Source organism: Bos grunniens, chromosome 19 (assembly GCF_055505025.1).
Source record: "Bos grunniens cultivar Pamir isolate PY7600 chromosome 19, Bosgru_T2T1.0, whole genome shotgun sequence".
Lineage (NCBI taxonomy): Eukaryota > Metazoa > Chordata > Mammalia > Artiodactyla > Bovidae > Bos > Bos grunniens.
Genome location: NC_141183.1, coordinates 2,336,538 through 2,355,898, shown reverse-complemented (window position 1 = coordinate 2,355,898; position 19,361 = coordinate 2,336,538). Strand labels below are relative to the sequence as shown.

Sequence of the window (19,361 nt, the reverse complement as noted above, 5' to 3'; positions counted from 1 at the left end):
CAGAACTGCTGAGCACGTCTAAGCACATGGGAAAACGGGCATGAACTTTGTGGCCAATCCACTATTTTGCATATCATCCCTGGATAGGAATATCTTCTTTCTTCGCACACACACACATACACACACAAACATATATCTGTATGTACATGAGATTCCTAACATATCAACTTAAATATAGATTATGCATCTCTTTATTTCAGAATTAGTTGTTTAGAACTTATAACAGTTCTAAAAAAAATAAAATTTTGACTTGTAAGGCTATCAGGCCATTCTACGTTAGGACATAAGATACCCCATCACCATGGAATACATTGTTTCTACAGGGAAAAGGTATCCCAAATTTCAAATCAGTATTCCATCTCTCTTTAGTGGGGAGTAGACCAGTGTTCTCAACCCTGTTGCAGGTTAGAACACACAAGTGACTTGTGAAAAATACCAACTGCCAGGTCCTACCCTGACCAACTCAGTGAGAATCTGTGGGCCCTCAGTATTGAGTGTTAACATGCTCCCAGGGATTCCACTGTGCATCCGGGTTGAGAACCACCACCTACTCCTTCTCCACCCAAGTGTGCTTGTTTTGCAAGCTCAGGCCCTGGACTCACTGACAGCAGAGGTAAACACATGAGGAACACGGTTAGTTAAGAATATTTAAAAGTAAAAATCACTCTGGACAAGAGGCAAGAGTCACCTGACTCAGACCAGAGAGACGTTTTGCTTAAAAATTTCACCAAAAGCTGTCATGAAATGGCCTGATTTTTTTTTTCTTTCTATTTTCTTTTTAAGAAGATGAATGCATTATTCTTGTGATTTTCTTCCCTCTGCATCTCAAAGAGAGAAACTTCCAGATTTAGAAAGAACAGTAGGAAAGTGTATGGCCATGACCACTGGGATAATTCCCTTTTTTTCTGGCTGGAAATAGATGAGACGGGAGTAGCATCAAAGCAGATGAGTTGGACGTTTATCAAACAGGTGTGTCTTAAACGAAGATGAACAAGTGGACGGATGTGCCTTCCTCTCTCTGGGCGTGAGCTGGATGCCGAGAACAAGGAGCAAATGCAGAGAAAAAAAAAAAGACAGGACTGCACTTCAAAAGCCAAGAGAGAAAGACAGGACTATACTCGGAGCGCTCAAGGGAGCGACGCTCTCTCCCTATTTGTGAACTTGAGGCAAAGAAAGGAGCAGACCGTGTTCTCTTTGGAAACTTTTTAAAATCTCTTTTTAAAGTAAAATCCCTCTGTCCTTGTGCAGCAGGAGTAGCTTTGTATTAACACAACATCCCAAAGCAACACTCGCCGGTTGTCACGGGTTGTATCTTTCCTGTGGACCACTTCACTCCTTGACCTTCCAAGAACCCAGACCCCAGAGCAGAGAACCCACGGGGGTCCCTGGCCACGAGAAAGAGCTTCTGCTGCTCCATCAGCTGCTGGGAATCCACCACGGAGCCAGCCTCCCGCTGCGGAGCGAGCCACCGCCAAAGGAGGGCACGCCCTGGGCTCAGCCATCAGTCCCCAAGAATTCAGCCAGTGACCCCATGATCTTCCCACCTCATCAAAAAACTGCTCCCTGCCTTTATTTTTCTTCTACTGCAGCCCTTCCCTTTACAAGAAGGCTTCTTCCGTGACCAAACCAAAAGAAGCAAGATGACATTAAGGGCAAAGGCAGTCCCTGGGGAGGCCACAGCAGAGGCAGGCGCTGGTTCTCTGGGTGGGGAGACAAACTTCCCCTCTGGACTGGGAAACCTCCTCCTTACCAAAGACGGATGTTATTTATAATAGCCATTTGCAGAACTTGTGACGTCTCACACACACAAACACACACACACACGCACGCATGCGCACAGAAGGATAGATAGGTGATGGAAAACCACATCGCAAAGCACATTCCATTACTCCTACACCACAAAGGCCAACAGAACAGCCAGATCTGCGACTCTCTGAGCTGTGACGAGAGTGATTTTTTGTCTTCCAAAGTTCGGAAATAGTGTGTGATCAGGCAACGCTGCCGCTTCACCGGAATACGCGGTTATGACCCCGGGTGGAGCAGAAACTGAGGAACACGGCAGCAGCTACAGCAGCTGGAACAGACGCGCCACGTGAGCTCCTGGTGGATACTTTTATCAGAATCCCAAAGATGCACATGAAATAATTTCTTCTGGACCACAGACACGATCGAACTTAAAAAATAAAAAAGCCGATAAATACTGCCAACCCAATCTTGTCTTTCGTCTCTCCCTCCTCGCATCAAATGGAATCTTGTCAACCGCTTAAACATAAATATTAAAATAATAAGTGGGACAGACTACAGATCTACTTACAATTCCATCACTTCTGTAGCACCTTTTTTTACCTTTTTACCAACGTATCCATTTCGTAAAGAACAGAAGTCTGAAAAGCTTACGGACTCACATGACACATCATTAAATATTTAATCACCTTTTTAAGTCCTAAGCCTTTATCATATTTCATCCATCTAGACAGTTCATTCTATAACTATAGATTCCAAGGCCCCCTTTGGAGGGGAAAAAAGAGAAAATGGGGAAGAAAAAAACCTTCTGAGAGGCAGGGTTAAATTATCTCAAAGATGAGTTTCTATTGGCGCTTCAGTGGACATCAGCCTGTAAACCCACCAATCCACAGGAGGGTCAACCGATGGAGTCCATTGTTTTTAGTCTCCAAGAATTGATTTTACAAAAGATGCCACGTCTGTCGCTTTGGATTCGTGTAGGGTGAAAAACGGATGTTGCTGGTGAAGAAAAGAAAAATGCCTTCCGTTAATACTGGTCTCTGACAACGCCTAAGATTAGCAATGGACAGATCTGGTTAGTTAACAAACTAAGTATCCCCATCAGGCTTAAACTAGATTCTTCTACCCCTTCCCAAACCAAGTATACACTCAGGGATGCAAATTCTTAAAGATGTCGTTTAGCTGCTGCTCCTCCTATCTTGGTATCGCTTTTTGATTCCATGCCAGAGTATCCACTGCTTTAAAATATACGTATGTAACTACGCTATATACATCCCATGCATGTGTGCTAAGCAGGCGTGGTAAGCTGCTTCAGTTATGTCCGACTCTGTGCTACCTGATGGACCGTAGCCTGCCAGGCTCCTCTGTCCATGGGATTCTCTGGGCAAGAATACTGGAGTGGGTTGCCATTCCCTTCTCCAGGGGATCTTCCCCACCCAGGGATCGAGCCGATGTCTCTTAGGGCTTCTGCGTTGGCAGGCAGGTTGCTTACCACTAGCGCCACCAGGGAAGCCCGTATACATCCCATCAATGGGTAAATACAAGCAAGAGCAAAGATGGCTCAAAGATTCAGTTTACAAATAACCCTGTCACCTAGAAAGTAATTTTCAGACAAAGTGGCAAAATAATAAGAAATTTTAGAGATTTACACACACGCAGTTCCCCAGAAGTGAGTGGTAGAATGAGAAACCAGTTTTTGGAACAATAAACAGGCGTTGCTCGTGCTTAACACTGGAGAGCTGGTTTGCACTCAAACAGCTAGCAGTGTTACTTTTTACATCACTTCTATTGATAACAGGGCTTTCCTGGTGGCTCAGATGGTAAAGAACCCGCCTGCAATGTGGGAGACCTGGGTCCAATCCCTGGGAGGATTCCGTGGAGAGCATGGCAGTCCACTCCAGTATTCTTGCCTGGAGAACCCCATGGACAGAGGAGTCTGGAGGGCCACAGTCCATGGGGTCACAAAGAGTCGGACATGACTGAGCCACTAAGCATAGCACGTTGATAACAAGTGATCCTTATGTCTCTCCACGATGATCTGATCCTTGTGGAAAATAAAGTAGCCTGCCCAACCCTAGGTCTGGGTGGAAAAAAATTCATCTTGGAGATTAAAAACCAAGAAGCAAAAAGGTGGTCTCTGCTCATGCTGCTCAGATTCCGTAAACTTGACATCACGTCCTGCTCTTTGCTGGGGGAAGAAGCATGGTCCAATGCAGGGAGCCACGCGTTTCAAAACGATTCTGAAGGAAATGAAGCTAGAGGCTCTGCCCCAGGGCCGCCCTCCTCGAATAGCTCAACTCGGTGACGGGAAGCGCCTGGCTGACACCCGGGAACCTCACACCTCCAGTTAGGAGTGGACACATCAGCTCACGGTCCACAGTCCTCCCAGTACAATCAGAACCAAGCGATCAAACCAGAAAGAACAATTCCTCCAGGAGGAACTGAGAGCCTGAGCTAGCAGGGCCCCCTCCCAACTGTCTGGAAGCATTGCTCCTCTCAGCGACCCGTCAACAGCTAAATATGAGCGTTTCTGCACACAGACGTGTAGGTGACTCACTCCGCTTCCCCTGACTTTGAGGATTTTTGTTCACAGCCTACGTGTTGCCTAGCTCTAGGTTTTCTAATTATATTTGTTTTAAACCTGAGAGCAGAGAGCTGGATGACTCAGCCCTGTGGGAACCTAGAATGCCCACCCATAGACATTTTAGAAAACAATGCAAAGAGGAAAGGAACAAAGAAAGCAAGCCCCAAATAAGGTCGGTGGTCACCACTAAGTACAGTGACTCAAAAAAAAAAAAAAAAAAGAGAGAGGTTTTCTGGCTTTGCCATTGGGTGCTTCATAGCCATGATATTAACCAGAGCCCCAGGCGTGGGCGCAGCCTCTGGAGCCCCCCGGATGAATACACTACTTCTGATCACTACCCACTTACACAGCACCCTTACCGAGTGTTTTACCATCGTGCTTATTAGCTTTCCCACATCCCCTCGACATTTAGAGATCTTTTCATGTCCTTTGAAGCCTTTCACTATCAAAACAGGCCACGTCCGGTCTCAGCGTGTCTCAGGGACTACGCCCGACGCCCGCCAGCCCCATTCTCCTGTCTTGTGGTCGGTGGGTGGCTCAGGGGATCTAGCCTAGGTCTGCGACGGAATTCAATAACCGCACCTGATGTCTCAACGAAAAAAAACAACTCCTCAGGCACCTCTCGGTTTAGTCTCAGGCTGGGAAAGCACCGTGAGAGCCAGGGGCAGGGGGAGCAGGCAGGCATGTGGACATGGGAACTGTGACGTGTCTCCTGTGTGGGTTTTGAGGCTGTAAAAGGCTGGGAGGGAACCAGTCCCTTCTAGAAGCGGCCGACTAAGAATAGCAACCAGGACACAGCAGAGGAGACGCCGTGGAATCGCCCCCAGACCACAGACCCAGGCTGAGCGTCTCAGAAGGTGGGGGGAGGGCACTGGACTTCCCTGGTGGTCAAGTGGTGAAAAATCCCGCCTGCCGACGCAGGGTACACGGGTTCGATCCCTGGTCCGGGAAGAGCCCGCGTGTCACGGGGCAACAGAGCGTCTGCGCCACAACTACTGAAGCCGGCGTGCCTGGCGCATGCGCACCGCGACGAAGAGAGGCGCCCGGCCTCTGCAACTCGAGAAGGCCGTGCGCAGCAACGAAGACCCCGCGCAGCCATGAATTAATTAAGGAAGAGGGGCCCGGTACAGGGAGAACTTAACACCCAGCCTGGAGCATCGCCACCAGCGCTAAGAGTCTCCAGCTCCCCTGCAAGACCACAGTTTAGGTCAGTCAGCCCTGCCTAGGGCTTCCCTGGAGGCCCAGATGGTAAGGAACCCGCCTGCCAATGCAGAAGACGCAGGTTTGACCCCTGGGTGGGGAAGATCCCTGGGAGGAGGAAATGGCAACCCACTCCCATGTTCTTGCCTGGAGAATCCCATGGACAGAGGGGCCTGGCAAGCTGCAGTCCCTGAAGTCACCGAGTTGGATACAACTTAACAACTAAACAACATCATCTCTGTTGAACAATGTGGTTCAATCTAGGACATCCCAGGACATTCAGAGGACATGATCACCTCCCTGGACCATCACTTGCATCACCTGGGTTTTGTTTCTGGTGGTTTCCATCTAGGACAGGGGTCAACAATGGATGAACTGGGGGCCCAATCCAGCGGACTGCCTATTTCTGAAACAGAGTTTTATTGGTGCACAGCCGCACTCCTGTGTCTACCCACTGGCTATGGCAGCTCTCACGCTAAAGCAGAAGTCGAGCTGTCGCAGCAGCCCACAGAGCCTGAAGTATTTACTTTCTTGTTGTCCGATCTTTTGCAAACCTACGGACTGTAGCCCGCCAGGCTCCCCCGTCCATGGGATTCTCCAGGCGAAAAATACTGGAGTGGGTCGCCATTTTCTTCTCCAGGGGATCTTCCCGACCCAGGGATCGAACCTGCGTGTCCTGCGTGGACAGTTTGTTTACCACGAGTCACCTGGGAAGCCCGAACCTTGTCTATGCAACAATTCTTTATAAAAACACTGGCTGGCCCCATACCCCATAGAGCAAGTCCTACTCAGTTACGGCCCTCAGTGGGAGCTTGAAAGAGAAAGCAAATGAGATGACCTTCCTGTCCACACCTCAATCCAAACAGGGAACAAAAAACATTTGGGATTTCTATAAGAGGTACATGTCTGGGTTGGGGCCTTAATTATACTGTTCTTCACCTGGAAAGAGGATTTTTTTTTTTTTTCTACCTCTTCACCAACTCCTACAACCTCAACAGTCGCCTCTCAGCATGTGTTTTCCTGAGGCTTCAGCCGAAGCGTTTGGACTCAGAGTTTCCACCGAGAAACCTCAGTCCCACCGGAAAGCAGGAGGCAGTCATGACCTCACAAGGCAAGTCATCCCAGTGCCATGAAGATGAGCACCGTAAAAGGCGGGGGTGGGGGTGGTGACCCGCACGGAACTACAGCCCTAATGCCAGACCACCAGAGCCCACGGTGTCCGGACAGAGTGCAAAGGCAGCTTCAACATCAGTTGCCCAAGGGTGTTAAGCGAGGACTCCGCAATTTTTCTCAAGTGTGCTCCATTGAAACCTCTGATAAGCAGCCACTTGGAAGGGGGAAAACGTGGTATGCATTTTCAATAGTCAGACACATAAAGCAAACATACTTTCATCTGAAGAAAAAGTGACAAAGGCACCTTGAAAACAAGAGTAGAGAACCCCCCACAAACCGCTCTATGCGGGTTGCACTTTATGTGGAATCAAAGTTTAAAATGCTCTGGGGGTTGCACAAGAATTCTAAAACAAAGTAGCCAGGATTGAAAAGGCCCCCGACTGGCTACTATCTACATAAGCAGAGGGGAAATGTTGAACCCAAACGTGCTGCAGGCTAAGATCTTCTCAAGCATGAATCATCTCCCCTTCTGCCTCAACTGTGGGTGTTAGTTGAATGCTGAGTCCCCATGGGCTGCCTTTATATTTCATTGCATTATTTTTTTTAATTTTTATTTATTTATTGGCCACGCCGAGTGACATGCAGGATCTTAGTTCCCTGCTGCTGCTGCTAAGTCGCTTGTCGTGTCCAACTCTGTGCAACCCCATAGATGGCAGCCCACCAGGCTCCACCGTCCCTGGGAGTCTCCAGGCAAGAATACTGGAGTGGGTTGCCATTTGCTTCTCCACTTAGTTCCCTGAGCAGGGATCAAACCCATGACTCCTGTAGTGGAAATGCAAAGTCCTAACCACTGGACCACCAGGCAAGTCCCGAGGCTGCCTTTCTATTTTATTGGTTTATTTTTATTTATTTATTTATTGGCCAGGCTGTGAGGCTTTCGGGATCTTAGTTCCCAGACCAGGGATTGAACCCACGTCCCCTGCAGTACCAGCGTGGAGTCTTAGCCACTGGACCATCAGGAAAATCCCAGGGCTGCCTTTTTAAAGGGGACAAAGGTGCCCAGTCCGTCTCTCCTCAAACTCTTCCCAGCATCTATTCAGTCATCCAGTCGACATATGGTTCAGACTTAAATTCAAGCTTAACCAGAAGAACTGAAAATCCATGGGATCTGCTGAGACCATCCAGTTCTGCTCTCTCATCTCCTGGCGACTTGCAAGTATATGGTCGAGTGGTGTTAACGCTAGTCCCCATGCTGTGCTTTATACCCCAGGTCTTACTCATCTGGTAAACAGAAACTTGTGCTCTTTGACCACCTTTATCCATTGCCCCCAGCCCACACACCCCTGGCAACCACCAGTCTATGCTCCGTAAGTTGTTTTTTTAAGATTCTACATTTAAGTGAGATCATGCAGTATTTGCTTTTTCTGTCTGACTTATTTCACTTAGAATAATGCCCTCAAGCTTCACCCACGTTGTTGTAAATAACAGGATTTCCTTTTTTAATGCTTGAGTAATATTCCATTGTGTGTGTATGTGCATATGTATTATGTTTTCTTTATCTCTGTATTCATTAATGGACACTCAGATTGTTTCCACATCTTGGCTGAGATAAATAATGCTGCAGTGAACTTGGGGGTTCAGCTATTTCTTCAAGATAGTGATTTCATTTCCTTCAGATCTGTGCCCAGAAGTGGAATCATTAATCATCAGATGGTGCTATTTTTAATTTTGTGAGGTTTTCTGTCCTGGCTGGACCAGTTCACATCCCACCAGGGAGCCTCTTTTCTCTGCATCTTCCCCAGAGTTCCTCTCTTATCTTTCAAACCTTCCAGATGTGAGATGATGCCTGACTGCGTTTTTTTTTTTTAATAATACTTTCTTTTTTAAAAGACTTTTTTTTTTAATGTGGGCCATTTTTAACGTCCTTGTTGAATTTGTTATGATACTGCTTCTGTTTTATGTTTGGGTTTTCTGGCCACGAGGCACGTGGGATCTTAACTCCCTGACCAGGGATCGAACTGGCACCCACTGCATTAGGAAGGCAGAGAATTAACCGCTAGACCACCTGGGAAGTCCAGATCATGATTTAGATGTCATTCACTTCCCCTGTTCCAACTGTTAGTATGGACTCATCTATACCCCCTAACAATACTCACCATAAGCTCTGGATATGTTGGCCTTTCTTTGGAATTCTTCTTCAAGCTTAAAGGAAAAAAAAAAATCACATTAAAATCTAGAAACCATCTGTGTTTCCACTAGACTAGGATTTCAGAACCTGCAGAAGACCAAACAGAACCACCTTTAAAAATGTACTGAAAACATAAATCTCCTGCCTTGACTTTCCTCTTGTTACACTTCCCAACGATGTTTGAAATCACTCTGTACCTTAACAGGAAGGGTAAGGCTGTGTGTGTTTCCTTATGTTTCTTTACCAATGACATAAAAACTAGCTTTTATTATGTATCAAAATATATATTCACTTTCCTTCAAAACGGCTTTTAATCCACCCCCTCTTGCAAAGACCCTGGCAGGTGTTTCTTAAATTACAGTTGTTGTCTGTTCATTGTCTCCAATACCGGGTTCTCTCTGCTTCTGATCTCCTTGCAGGTACAATTTGCTTTTATATGCTCCCTGCTGAAACTGCTTGAGACAGAAGCACTACGGATGTAGAATGCCTAAGGTCACTGCTGCTTGACGACCGCTCGGCTGATGACCGGGAAAGCACGCTGGCCGTGGACTTAGCAGTGGTTCTTCTCAGAAACCCCTGCTGGCCCTGCACTACGCAAGGGGCGCCCGTCATCCAGCCGTCTGTACACACAGACCTTTAATCACATCTGATACCAGAGGCAACAGTCATAAAACCACAGTGAGAAGAGACCCACCCCTTCATCCACCTGCAGCCTTAAAATGGAAAAGAAAGTTTATTTGGAGTTGGAACCCCAGGTTACAGAATGGAGGAAAGGATGGTTTTGAAAAGTATGATTTGCGAGGCAACCTGCAGAGCCCTCTGCCCACGGGCCCTAAAACCATCCACGAATGGAAAGGACATCTGCCTGGCGTGGAAGGAACTCAAAAAGTGACAGAACATTGGGTGGCTGGGATTTGCGCTGATCACCACGGGGAGCAAGGGAGACCTGCAAGGTGTGACCTGAGCCCCGCTCCATGGAGGGCAACAATCAAGGGCAGGCCCAGATGCAGAGCCAGAGAGGGAAACGGCTGAAATGCTTGGCACTGAAAAAAACTCGAAATGAAAGAAAAAAGGAAGCTTTTTGAATCAAAACAGCCGAGAGCAGCCTCCCTATGGACTCCAGGCAGCTCTGTGGTGGAGGGCAGGGAGCCTGAGACGGGGAATAGGCAGAGGCGGGGACAGAGAGCCGACTGCGGGCGGATCCACACCCAGCGACCTCACTGCCTGGACAGCCGAAGAGAGAGCGTCCGTCTCAACTGAGGCTCAAATAAGAATGAGTGAGAAAGGAGACCAGCAGCATCACGGCCGGGCTGGCCCGGGAAGGCATCTCTGAGCAAAATGAGGAGACCTCCAGCTCCCACCGATGAAGCCTCCTGTGCCTACGTGCTGCGACTCCGGAAGGCTCCACCAGCGGTCCCCAGATGCAGGTGGCTTTGCCGTCCAAGGCACACTCGGGGGCGTCTGGAGGCACTTCTGGTTAACGCAGCTGGTGGTGCTGGGGGCCGTAATTCACATCGAACAGGTAGAAACCGAGGCTGTCGCTCAACATCCCATAATGCCCAGGACGGTTCCCCAGCAACCACTTTGATTTACTTTTATTTCTTTTTTTGAGAAGTATAGGAAAAAACACAACTATTGGAGGACGACTGCTCTACGGTATTGTGTTGGCCTCCGCCACACGTCAAGATTTATCTTTTCAAAAAAGAATTCCTAAAACCTCAAAGATTGCTGCTGAACAGGTTATTTTTGACTTATGGCCTCTGATTAGAAAGCTTGAAATGTACAAGCACCACTGCAGAGTATTGACGGAAAATATTTACACAGCACACCAAAGCTGTTTATTGATTTAATATAACTGATACAACCCATTCTCTCCACCTTTTAAATCAAGAACACTTCAAAACACAGGCTAAGAATAGCAAAATACTCAGGGTGAGGTTAGGGAGAAAAGCAAATTTTCCACGTTGAATAGGAAGCACTTGAAATTCAGCACCAAATAACAACTGTGGAGTTCAAAGCTACACCAATTTCTTTTTGGATCCGAGTCAGACTTTTGAATTTTCAAGTGGCTTGTCGTTTTCAAGCGTGCAATTAGCTAACTGCCCTAATTCCCCTTCCAAATGCCACAACACACACTCCTGACCGTAGCTGACACTAAAACACAGCTTCGTGCCGTGCTGAGAACTGCTAGCTTCACGTTTGTGCTGAGCCGAGGGGTTCTGCCCCTCTGAATCCCCCCGAACTGACCGTTTCCCAGAAGGACTCCTGGGAACATCTGCAGAAGAAAAACACAGCTCGCCTCCCAAGCCATACATTTGTCCTGAGCTTCGTAAATACCCAGGGCCTCTTTTTACTCCTTCCTGAACAAGCCAGCAACTATGTTTGATCGTCTCTGTTTTGTGCCTGTTTCTCTGAGTCAGACAGGACCAGCGTCTGGGTGGGTCTCTGACCTCCAATGGACTTCGGGCTGGTGGACGGGGCACTGAGCTCTTAAACAGGCCTGAAGGCTCAGCAGGAAGGAAGTCAAGCTTTGGGGCACTTGGCTCAGCTGGTCTCTAGGGAGCAACTCTCAGTCCCCAAGCCTGTGTCCAGCTGAATGAGGTTATGGTGAAAGAACGCAAGCGTGCCAAGATTCCATTTTAGTAGAAACTCATTTGTGAAACCTTCTGTAGGACCAGGGTGTAAGGCCTTTCCATTTCTCTATTGTGAATCCCAAACAAGGCCTAGATGGCCAGTGTCTCCTGATTCAGGAACTCTTTAAAGGCCCTGAGATAAGAAAGCCACGTGGGTGTCCCTGGTGGCTCAGTGGTGAAGAATATGCCTGCCAGTGCAGGGGACACGGGTTCGATCCCTGGCCCAGGAAGATCCCACATGGCGTGGAGCAACTAAGCCTGCGCCTGTGCTCTAGAGCCCGGGAGACACAATCCTGAGTCCATGAGCTGCAACTGCTGAAGCCCACGTGCCTGGAGCCCGTGGTTGGCAGCAAGAGAACCCACCATGTGAGAAGCCTGCATGCCACAAGTGGAGAGGAGCTCCCCTCTCTGAGACCAGGGAAAGGCCGAGCAGCAACAAAGACACAGCACGGCCAAAAATAAAAATAAACAAATAAATAAATGAAATTATATATAAAAAAAGAAAGCCACGTGTAGGGAAGGAAGAGTAAGAAAACGCTTTTTTGAAAATAAGTACAGAAAGGAAGGATTTGTAGGAAATCTCTGTTGTTGCTGCTTTTCTTCAAGTTCATATGGAATAAACATCTTGACTTGCTTTGGTTTTCTCTCCTCCCCTCACCCACTCTGATGTTACTGCTAAAGAAGGATGCCAGCAGAACCCTGGACTCTATCAAGTCATAATTTGGAGAGTGATAGCAGATGAATGCCCTACTCTACCGCAAAAATCAGATCACGGCATCCGGTCCCATCACTTCATGGCAAACAGAAGGGGAACAAGTGGAAACGGTGACAGATTTTATTTTCTTAAGCTCCAAAATCACTGCAGACGGTGACTGCAGCCACAAAACTAAAAGATGTTTGCTCCTTGGGAGATTAGCTATGATAAACCTAGGCAGCATATTAAAAAGCAGAGACATCACTTTGCCGACAAAAGTCCATATATCCAAAGCTCTGGGTTTTCCAGTAGTCATGTACTGATGTGAGAGCTGGACCATAAAGAAGGCTGACTGCCAAAGAATTGATGCTTTCAAACTGTGGTGCTAGAGAATACTCTTGAGGGTTTGAGGGTCCCATGGACTTCAAGGAGATCAAACTAGTCCATCCTAAAGGAAATCAACCCTTAATATTCACTGGAAGAACTGATGCTGAAGCTGAAGCTCCAATACTTTGGCCGCCGGATGCAAAGAGCTGGAAAAGACCCTGATGCTGGGAAGGACTGAAGGCGGGAGGATAATGGGGTGACAGAGGATGAGATGGTTGGATGGCATCACCAACTCAATGGACATGAGTTTGAGTAAACTCCAGGAGATGGTGAAGGACAAGGAAGCCTGGCGTGCTGCAGTCCACAGGGTCACAAAGAGTCAGATATGCCTGAGTGACTGAACAACCACAACAGCTGTCAGCTGACCAGCAGTGACCAGAGGAGTGTGACCACCAAGCGGAAGCCCCAGACGAAAGCGCAGCAGCAGAGGATGCAGCTCCTGGGACTAAACAGAGAGAAGAGAAGCGCGCAAAGCCAGCCCTGGCAACGGCGTGAAGACACTCTGCCCTGTGGGCGGGGCTGGCCAGCAGCTGACAGAGAGCGGCCACACAGGAAGCTGCAACTTTCACAAACGCGTGCAAACGTGAAAATTAGGGAACTTTCAGTTCTCCAAGGCTTTCATTTAAAAAACAAAAGAAACCTGTGAAAAGCTTTAACACTTTGACTCTAGGGGAAGTTCTAAGTAAGAAGAAAAGTTGATGAAAGATAAATAAAGTAACTGAATGATTTCTCAATGAACTGTAGAAGAGAAGCAGCTTTCTGAAGAGAACAACCGTCCACAGATGGCAGGCATAAGTCAGGGGTTCTGACGACAGGCCTCCAGGAAAATGATGTGGGAACATCCCATCAGGTATTCAGGACCACCCCCTCCCAGACCAATTAAATCAGAACCTCTGAGGCCCAGGGGCACACCTGAAAGGTCTGTCACGTTGTATAAGCAGGCAACGGGAGTTGAGAACCATTAGGTTAAACTGGATTCACACCAGCCCACCTGGCTTTCTCAAGCTTTTCACACCAGCTTTGTTCTTGTCAAAGTTTTCTGCAGTTCCCAGAATCTTGGGGAAAAGGGCCAGGTGGGAGAAAGGTTACAAAGCAGAGAGTCTGAAAAGCTTCCTTAAATAAGATCCTTCCTCCTCACCACCCCTCTGGAGAATGACGGGTCTGAACCATCCAAGACAAATCATCCCTTTCCTCCGTGACCTTTAAACCCTCGACGACGAGGAACAAACAGCAGGCACCGGGTCCTTGAAACCAGAAGGCACGATCCTGAAGCCCTCTCAGCCGGGCAGGTGCACAGCACACCTGGAGGCTCCGGCAAGGAGAGCAGAGAGGGGCTACCGCCCAGGCGCCCAGGGGAAGTGCTGATACGCATCCAGCGGCATCCAGCAGGCGAGCATCACGCCGCCCGTCACTCCAGCCTCTCCGGCCATTCAGCCAAGCATAAAACAAAAACAAGGGCACGTCGGCCTCGTATGTCTTTAGGGGAAAGCACCAGGGTGACGGGCCTAGAGCTGGTGAAAAACCCAAGGGGCCTTTGCTTCACAAGCAACAGACAGCTGCTTGGTGTTACCACGTTTTCCAGTAAAAGCTGTGTTCAGAATGCCTCTTCCAAAGCGCGTGGAGGCCAAGGAAGGGTAACCTTGGGGAAGCTAGCGTCTCCAATGGGAGGCGGAATGCCAGCCCCTTTCTTAGCTCCAAGTGAGCAGAGCCGGTCCCCTGGGCAACCACAGCCGGGCTTCCAGCATCTCCGACGGCCTCTGCCCCGGCTCACAGCTGCACGGCAGCACCCAGGATCACAGCCTGCGCTCCGTCATGGCATCATTTTTCCAGCATCCCTTGCAATGATCATCAGTATCAAGTCATGCTGGGCACCCTGGGGCCCGTGCAGACGGAAATCACCAGGTTTTCTGGAGAAAAACAATCCCCTCTTCTAGTTTCCTCAATTCCACCAGCAATTTCCATGAAAACAAACTCACGGCATCAGTATGGCTCCTTCCATCTCTTCCCCCCCAACTTTCTTTTCCCTTCTTAGACGTGCCCCCTCCCCAGCCGGAACTGTCCACTGTCCACTTCCGGGCAAGCAGAGCCATCAGTGAGCAAGCCTTCTCTAAGAATCAGCCTAAAACACCAGAATCACTTGGTAAGACTTCCAGGTGCCTAAGGGAAGCTCTGAATGTAGCCTCCGTCGTCTTCTCCAGGCTTATTCTTTGCGTCATATCTCCTCCCCACCCGAGCCCTCCAGTGGGTCCCCCACCTCTCTCTTTATGCCCTGGCCCACATCAGATGGCTCAGCCTCTCATCAAACAGTTTCCCACGCCTGTGTCAGGGTGCATGAGATTCCTCCCACCTGGAACACCTTCTCCTCCTCCACTTCCCTTTTCCCTGGCACACACCTCACCTGGTCCCAGCTCAGGATTTATCTCCTCCAGAAACTCTCCCCTAAGGCCTTTCCTCTGAGTTCCCCCCAAAGACCCAGTGCCCGTTTCCCTCTGGACCTGGGCTAGAATGACTGAGCTGGGACACTCCCCTCTGTGGCTCCGAGCTCAGCGGGGACCAGGCAGAGCCATCTTTGTTGCTTAGCAACGAGGATACACTCCATCAACACTAGGAGTGGATGTGGGCACGTGGATTAGACCGATGGAGGAAGTCAGGAGGACCCCTTCCACCTTCACCCTGGCTTCTGGGAGACACGCTTTCTTACCACTGTGAGGTAAAGTCAACAAACTCTTCGGAGAACTTGTCTGCGGGCAGCTGCGGCGAAGGCTCCTCCACCACCTGTTTGAGCTGCTGGAAAGGAGTCCCCCATGAGTCGTAGGGAAACCGGAGGATGGCCAGCTCGATCTGGAAGGGAGAGGTACACAGGAGGTGAGAGCTGACTCTGGGCTACTGTGTACCGGGCAGCTGCTGGGGCATCCATGTCGTCCCAGGAGGCGGAGGGCAACCGGACGGGGACAGTCCGGTGAAACGTGCAGAGGGGACGCCAATGATGACGTGTTCGCTAGCGGTGTGCCCCCACGTCCTGGAGCTAGGGGTGACATGGTCCGGGAGACAGCCCCTCACCAAGAGGAAATCCACCCGGAATATTCACCGGAAGGACTGATGCTGAAGCTCCAGTACTTTGGCCACCTGATGCTAAGAGTGGACTCATTGGGAAAGACCCTGACGCTGGGAAAGATTGAGGGCAGAAGGAGAAGGGGACGACAGAGGATGAGACGGCCGGATAGCATCACTGACTTGATGAACATGAGTTTGAGTAATCATCCAGCTGGTGATGGACAGGGAGGCCTGGCATGCTGCAGTCCACGGGGTCACAAAGAGTCGAACACCACTGAGCGACTGAACAATAACCTCACTGAAACCCAGTGTGGCACTTCATAAAACTGTGAGCCAGCAGTGTGCAACTTCAGGATGAAAGGGGCCAGGTTTTCAAACGTTTAGTCTAAAAAGCAGTTCTCGCCCGAAGACGCTTACCTCTGCTGCCATCTGCTGGCCACACGCTGGAATGAAAACAAACAGGGCCAAAGGACTGCTCGGTTTTTGGACTTGAGTAAAGGCCGCCTTGCTGTTACAAGATCACGTGCCTTCTGGGCAAGGACGTGAAATAGCTCACGGGATTTACTCAGCTGCTGTGTCTGGGAAGGAACCAGGACCACCATGGATCCTTCCAGACCTCGGTGATCCACTGAAAATTTACGATCAGCAGAGTTACAAATCAGGCTCTCACCGTGTATAACTTCAGGGCTGTGCCTGAGGAAATGAGCCTGTTAGTTAGTATGTGCTGGGGCTATACCTGCAGTCAACAGCCAAGACTGCTCTCATAACCATATTCCGAGAAGCTGAGCCCATGTCTTGGATACAAAGCTCTCCATATTAGCGTCTAGGACGGGTGGCATAGATTGGGAGTTTGGGATGGACATGTACACAGTGCTGTCTTTAAAACAGACAACCCACAAGGGCCTGCTGTACAGCCCAGGGAACTCGGCTCAACATTTTGTAATAACCTAAGTGGGAAAGGAATTGGAAAAAAATAGATACAAGTAAACTGCATCACTTCACTGTACACCTGAAACCAGCACCACATTGTGATCAACTACGTGGCTGAGAGGACAAAGCATCTGCCTGCAATGCCTGGATTCAGTCCCTGGGTCAGGAAGGTCCCCTGGAGAAGGGAATGGCCACTCATTCCAGTATTCTTGCCTAGGAAATCCCATGGACAGCGGAGCCTGGCGGGCTACAGTCCATGGGATTGAAGAGAGTCAACTAAGCAACTAACAAAACACGCTCCGATATAAAACAAAAAATTTTTTTAAAAAGCTCTATCAGGGTCCACACAGATTCGTGCTCTTGGAGTAGCCTGAGCCTCTGCATGCTTGATTAGAGTAGTTTAAATTTAAACCCTAAGGATAACTCTCAGGAACAGCAGCCAGACCCTCTCGTTTTACAGCTCGGAACAGTGAGACTGCCTGTGTGACTCCATCCGTCACGCAAGGGCACACAACTCCTTGGAGGTGGAATGAAGAGAACTGGGTTTGCCCAGTTCCCGTTCAGTGTTTCTGCCGCCCCGCTCTGCAGACAATCTTGCTCTCTCAGATCAGCTTCAAGGGCGTCCACCTCTTGCTCTTGAGGTCTGCCCCACCGCAGCTTCATGCCCCAATACTCCCTGCCCCCAGCCCACAATTATTATCACACACTACCATGGTGATGCCCAAACTCCAGATGTCGGACTTCACACTGTATCCCTTCTGGTTGAGCTCTGGGTTTATTCTCTCGGGCTGGAAAGGAGACAGAAAAAGATGACTGAGATGACACTCTTGGCTCAGTAAAGTCTCGGGGGTGGGGTGGCAGTGGCTGCCAAGTGAGCGGCTGTGAGCCATTAACACGCCTCCCGGGCCAGGAGTCTCACTCACGACAGTGAAGACCAATGTCTCCACGGGGCTTACAGACATCTTTTCTTGGAGACGACAATGCGTCAGAGTCCCCTCACAACTCAAAAGCAACTTCAGTTTGGCCTTCCAAAGAGCATGACATACAGTCGACCATTACGCTGCCCGCCTTGAAGTTTCCTTGTTTAAAAGACCAACAGTCCAGGGACTTCCTTGGCAGTCCAGTGGTCAAGCTTCCTCCTTCCAGGGGGGGACATGGGTTCGATCCCTGGCCGGGGAACTAAGATCCCGTATGCTGCAGGGCAACTAAGTTCTGCACCCTGCAACTAAGACTCAAGGCAGCCAAATAAATGAATAAAATACCAACAGTCCAGAACTCAGTGAAAACAATCTGCAAGAGTCACTGGGCTACGGTCTGGTATTAACAACCTCAACCACTTTTAGGTAATCGTGGACACAAAGCTTTTAAATTCCAAGCACGTGTTCATTTCCAAATAGAGTATTTACAGTAGAAGTCCCTTAACTTAAAGGGAATCCCAAGGTCTCTGCCAAAAGCAATGAATCTTCACAGCTACGAGGCTCCCTCGGGACTAACGTAACGGACTTGCCTGGGGAATTGCAATTCCTCTCTCTCTGCTATTCTCAACAGACAGCGCAGAGTGGAGAACTGGGCTCTATGTAGTGCTTTTTCAGAGAGTATACCTCTTCCTCTGATTTTTTTTTTTCAAATATAAGAGAAGGAAGGGCCTCGGGATTTTAGACAGGAGACATTTAAGAAGAAAGAAAGTGGAGGATACTTCTTGTGCTTTGGGCGTAATTCAGTGCTCCCTCCTTGGCCTCCCAGGTCGTGATTCCTGGCAGGGTTTGAAGGCACTTGCTCTCCCAACGCCACCCCCAGGCGCTGTACTCACGGCCATGTACGGTTTGCATCCGGCATCGATGGTTTTAGCCACGGAGTCGACCAGGTAGCCGCTGATTCCGAAGTCGCACATCTTCACCTGGCCCAGAGCGTTGATGAGCACGTTGGAGGGCTTGACATCTGCAAGCGGAGAGTCGGGAGCCTGGGGGCGCAGCGGCAGCTCTCTGCCACCAGGGGGCCTGGAGCCTCCACGCCCGCCCCGGCGCGCCCTCAAGACTCATCCCAAAAGGAACTGCCACCCCAGTTACACAACACGAACTACACTCCGATAGAACATGATCTTTTTTAAAAAGAAGGAAAAACACCAAAGCTAAGAAGAAAGGGGGAAAAGCAACTTGATTTCCTTATCATTAAAATTTGTTAATGTTTTTCTTTTTATTGTGGTAGAAGTCACATAACATAAAACATACTGTTTTTTACCATATAACTGTCCAGTTCAGAGGCACTGAATACACTCATATTGTCATGCAACTCTCATCATCATCCATCTCCTGGATTTTCCACCTTCCTAAACTGAAACTCTGTCCCCAGTAAGTACTCACTGCCCATTCTCCCTGCCCTCTCCACCATCCTGACCTCGGCATCTCCCAGTGTACTTTCTGACACCATGAATTTGACTATTCTAGGTCCCATGCATAAGTGGCATCAAGCAGTATTTGTCTGCACCTACTATATATTGGAATGCATTTCTCTTGAGAGCCCCTTGGACTGCAAGGAGATCCAACCAGTCTATTCTAAAGGAGATCAGTCCTGAGTGTTCTTTGGAAGGACTGATGCTAAAGCTGAAACTCCAGTACTTTGGCCACCTCATGCAAAGAGTTGACTCATTGGAAAAGACCCTGATGCTGGGAGGGATTGGGGGCAGAAGGAGAAGGGGACGACAGAGGATAAGACGGCTGGATGGCATCATGGACCCGATGGACCTGAGTTTGAGTGAACTCCAGGAGTTGGTGATGGACCGGGAGGCCTGGCGTGCTGCGGTTCATGGGGTCGCAAAGAGTCGGACACGACTGAGTG

At 49.1% G+C, this 19,361-nt stretch overlaps 1 protein-coding gene and 1 long non-coding RNA gene across 9 annotated transcripts in view; one reads left to right on the top strand and one right to left on the bottom strand.

Moving 5' to 3' along the window:
• Positions 1-2,401: 2,401 nt before the first annotated feature.
• Positions 2,402-19,361, bottom strand: part of MAP2K6 (mitogen-activated protein kinase kinase 6) — a 109,699-nt gene continuing 92,739 nt past the window's right edge. For all 7 annotated transcript variants that reach the window (XM_086355912.1, XM_086355916.1, XM_086355913.1 and 4 more), the window contains 5 exons: positions 18,337-18,464; positions 17,237-17,314; positions 15,244-15,383; positions 8,797-8,842; positions 2,402-2,742 (listed from right to left, as the gene is read on the bottom strand). In XM_086355912.1, the coding sequence (XP_086212038.1) occupies positions 2,665-2,742; positions 8,797-8,842; positions 15,244-15,383; positions 17,237-17,314; positions 18,337-18,464 (470 nt within the window). In that variant the 3' untranslated portion in view covers positions 2,402-2,664. The remainder of the gene's footprint in view (positions 2,743-8,796; positions 8,843-15,243; positions 15,384-17,236; positions 17,315-18,336; positions 18,465-19,361) is intronic.
• On the top strand, positions 5,354-11,966 carry LOC147350956 (uncharacterized). Of its 2 annotated transcripts, none has more exons than XR_015147051.1 (2): positions 5,354-5,534; positions 9,248-11,966. It is a non-coding gene; the product is annotated as an uncharacterized LOC147350956 (long non-coding RNA). The 2 variants fall into 2 exon arrangements; XR_015147050.1 differs by lacking the exon at positions 5,354-5,534 and adding an exon at positions 6,446-8,007 and having other exon boundaries at positions 9,248-10,849.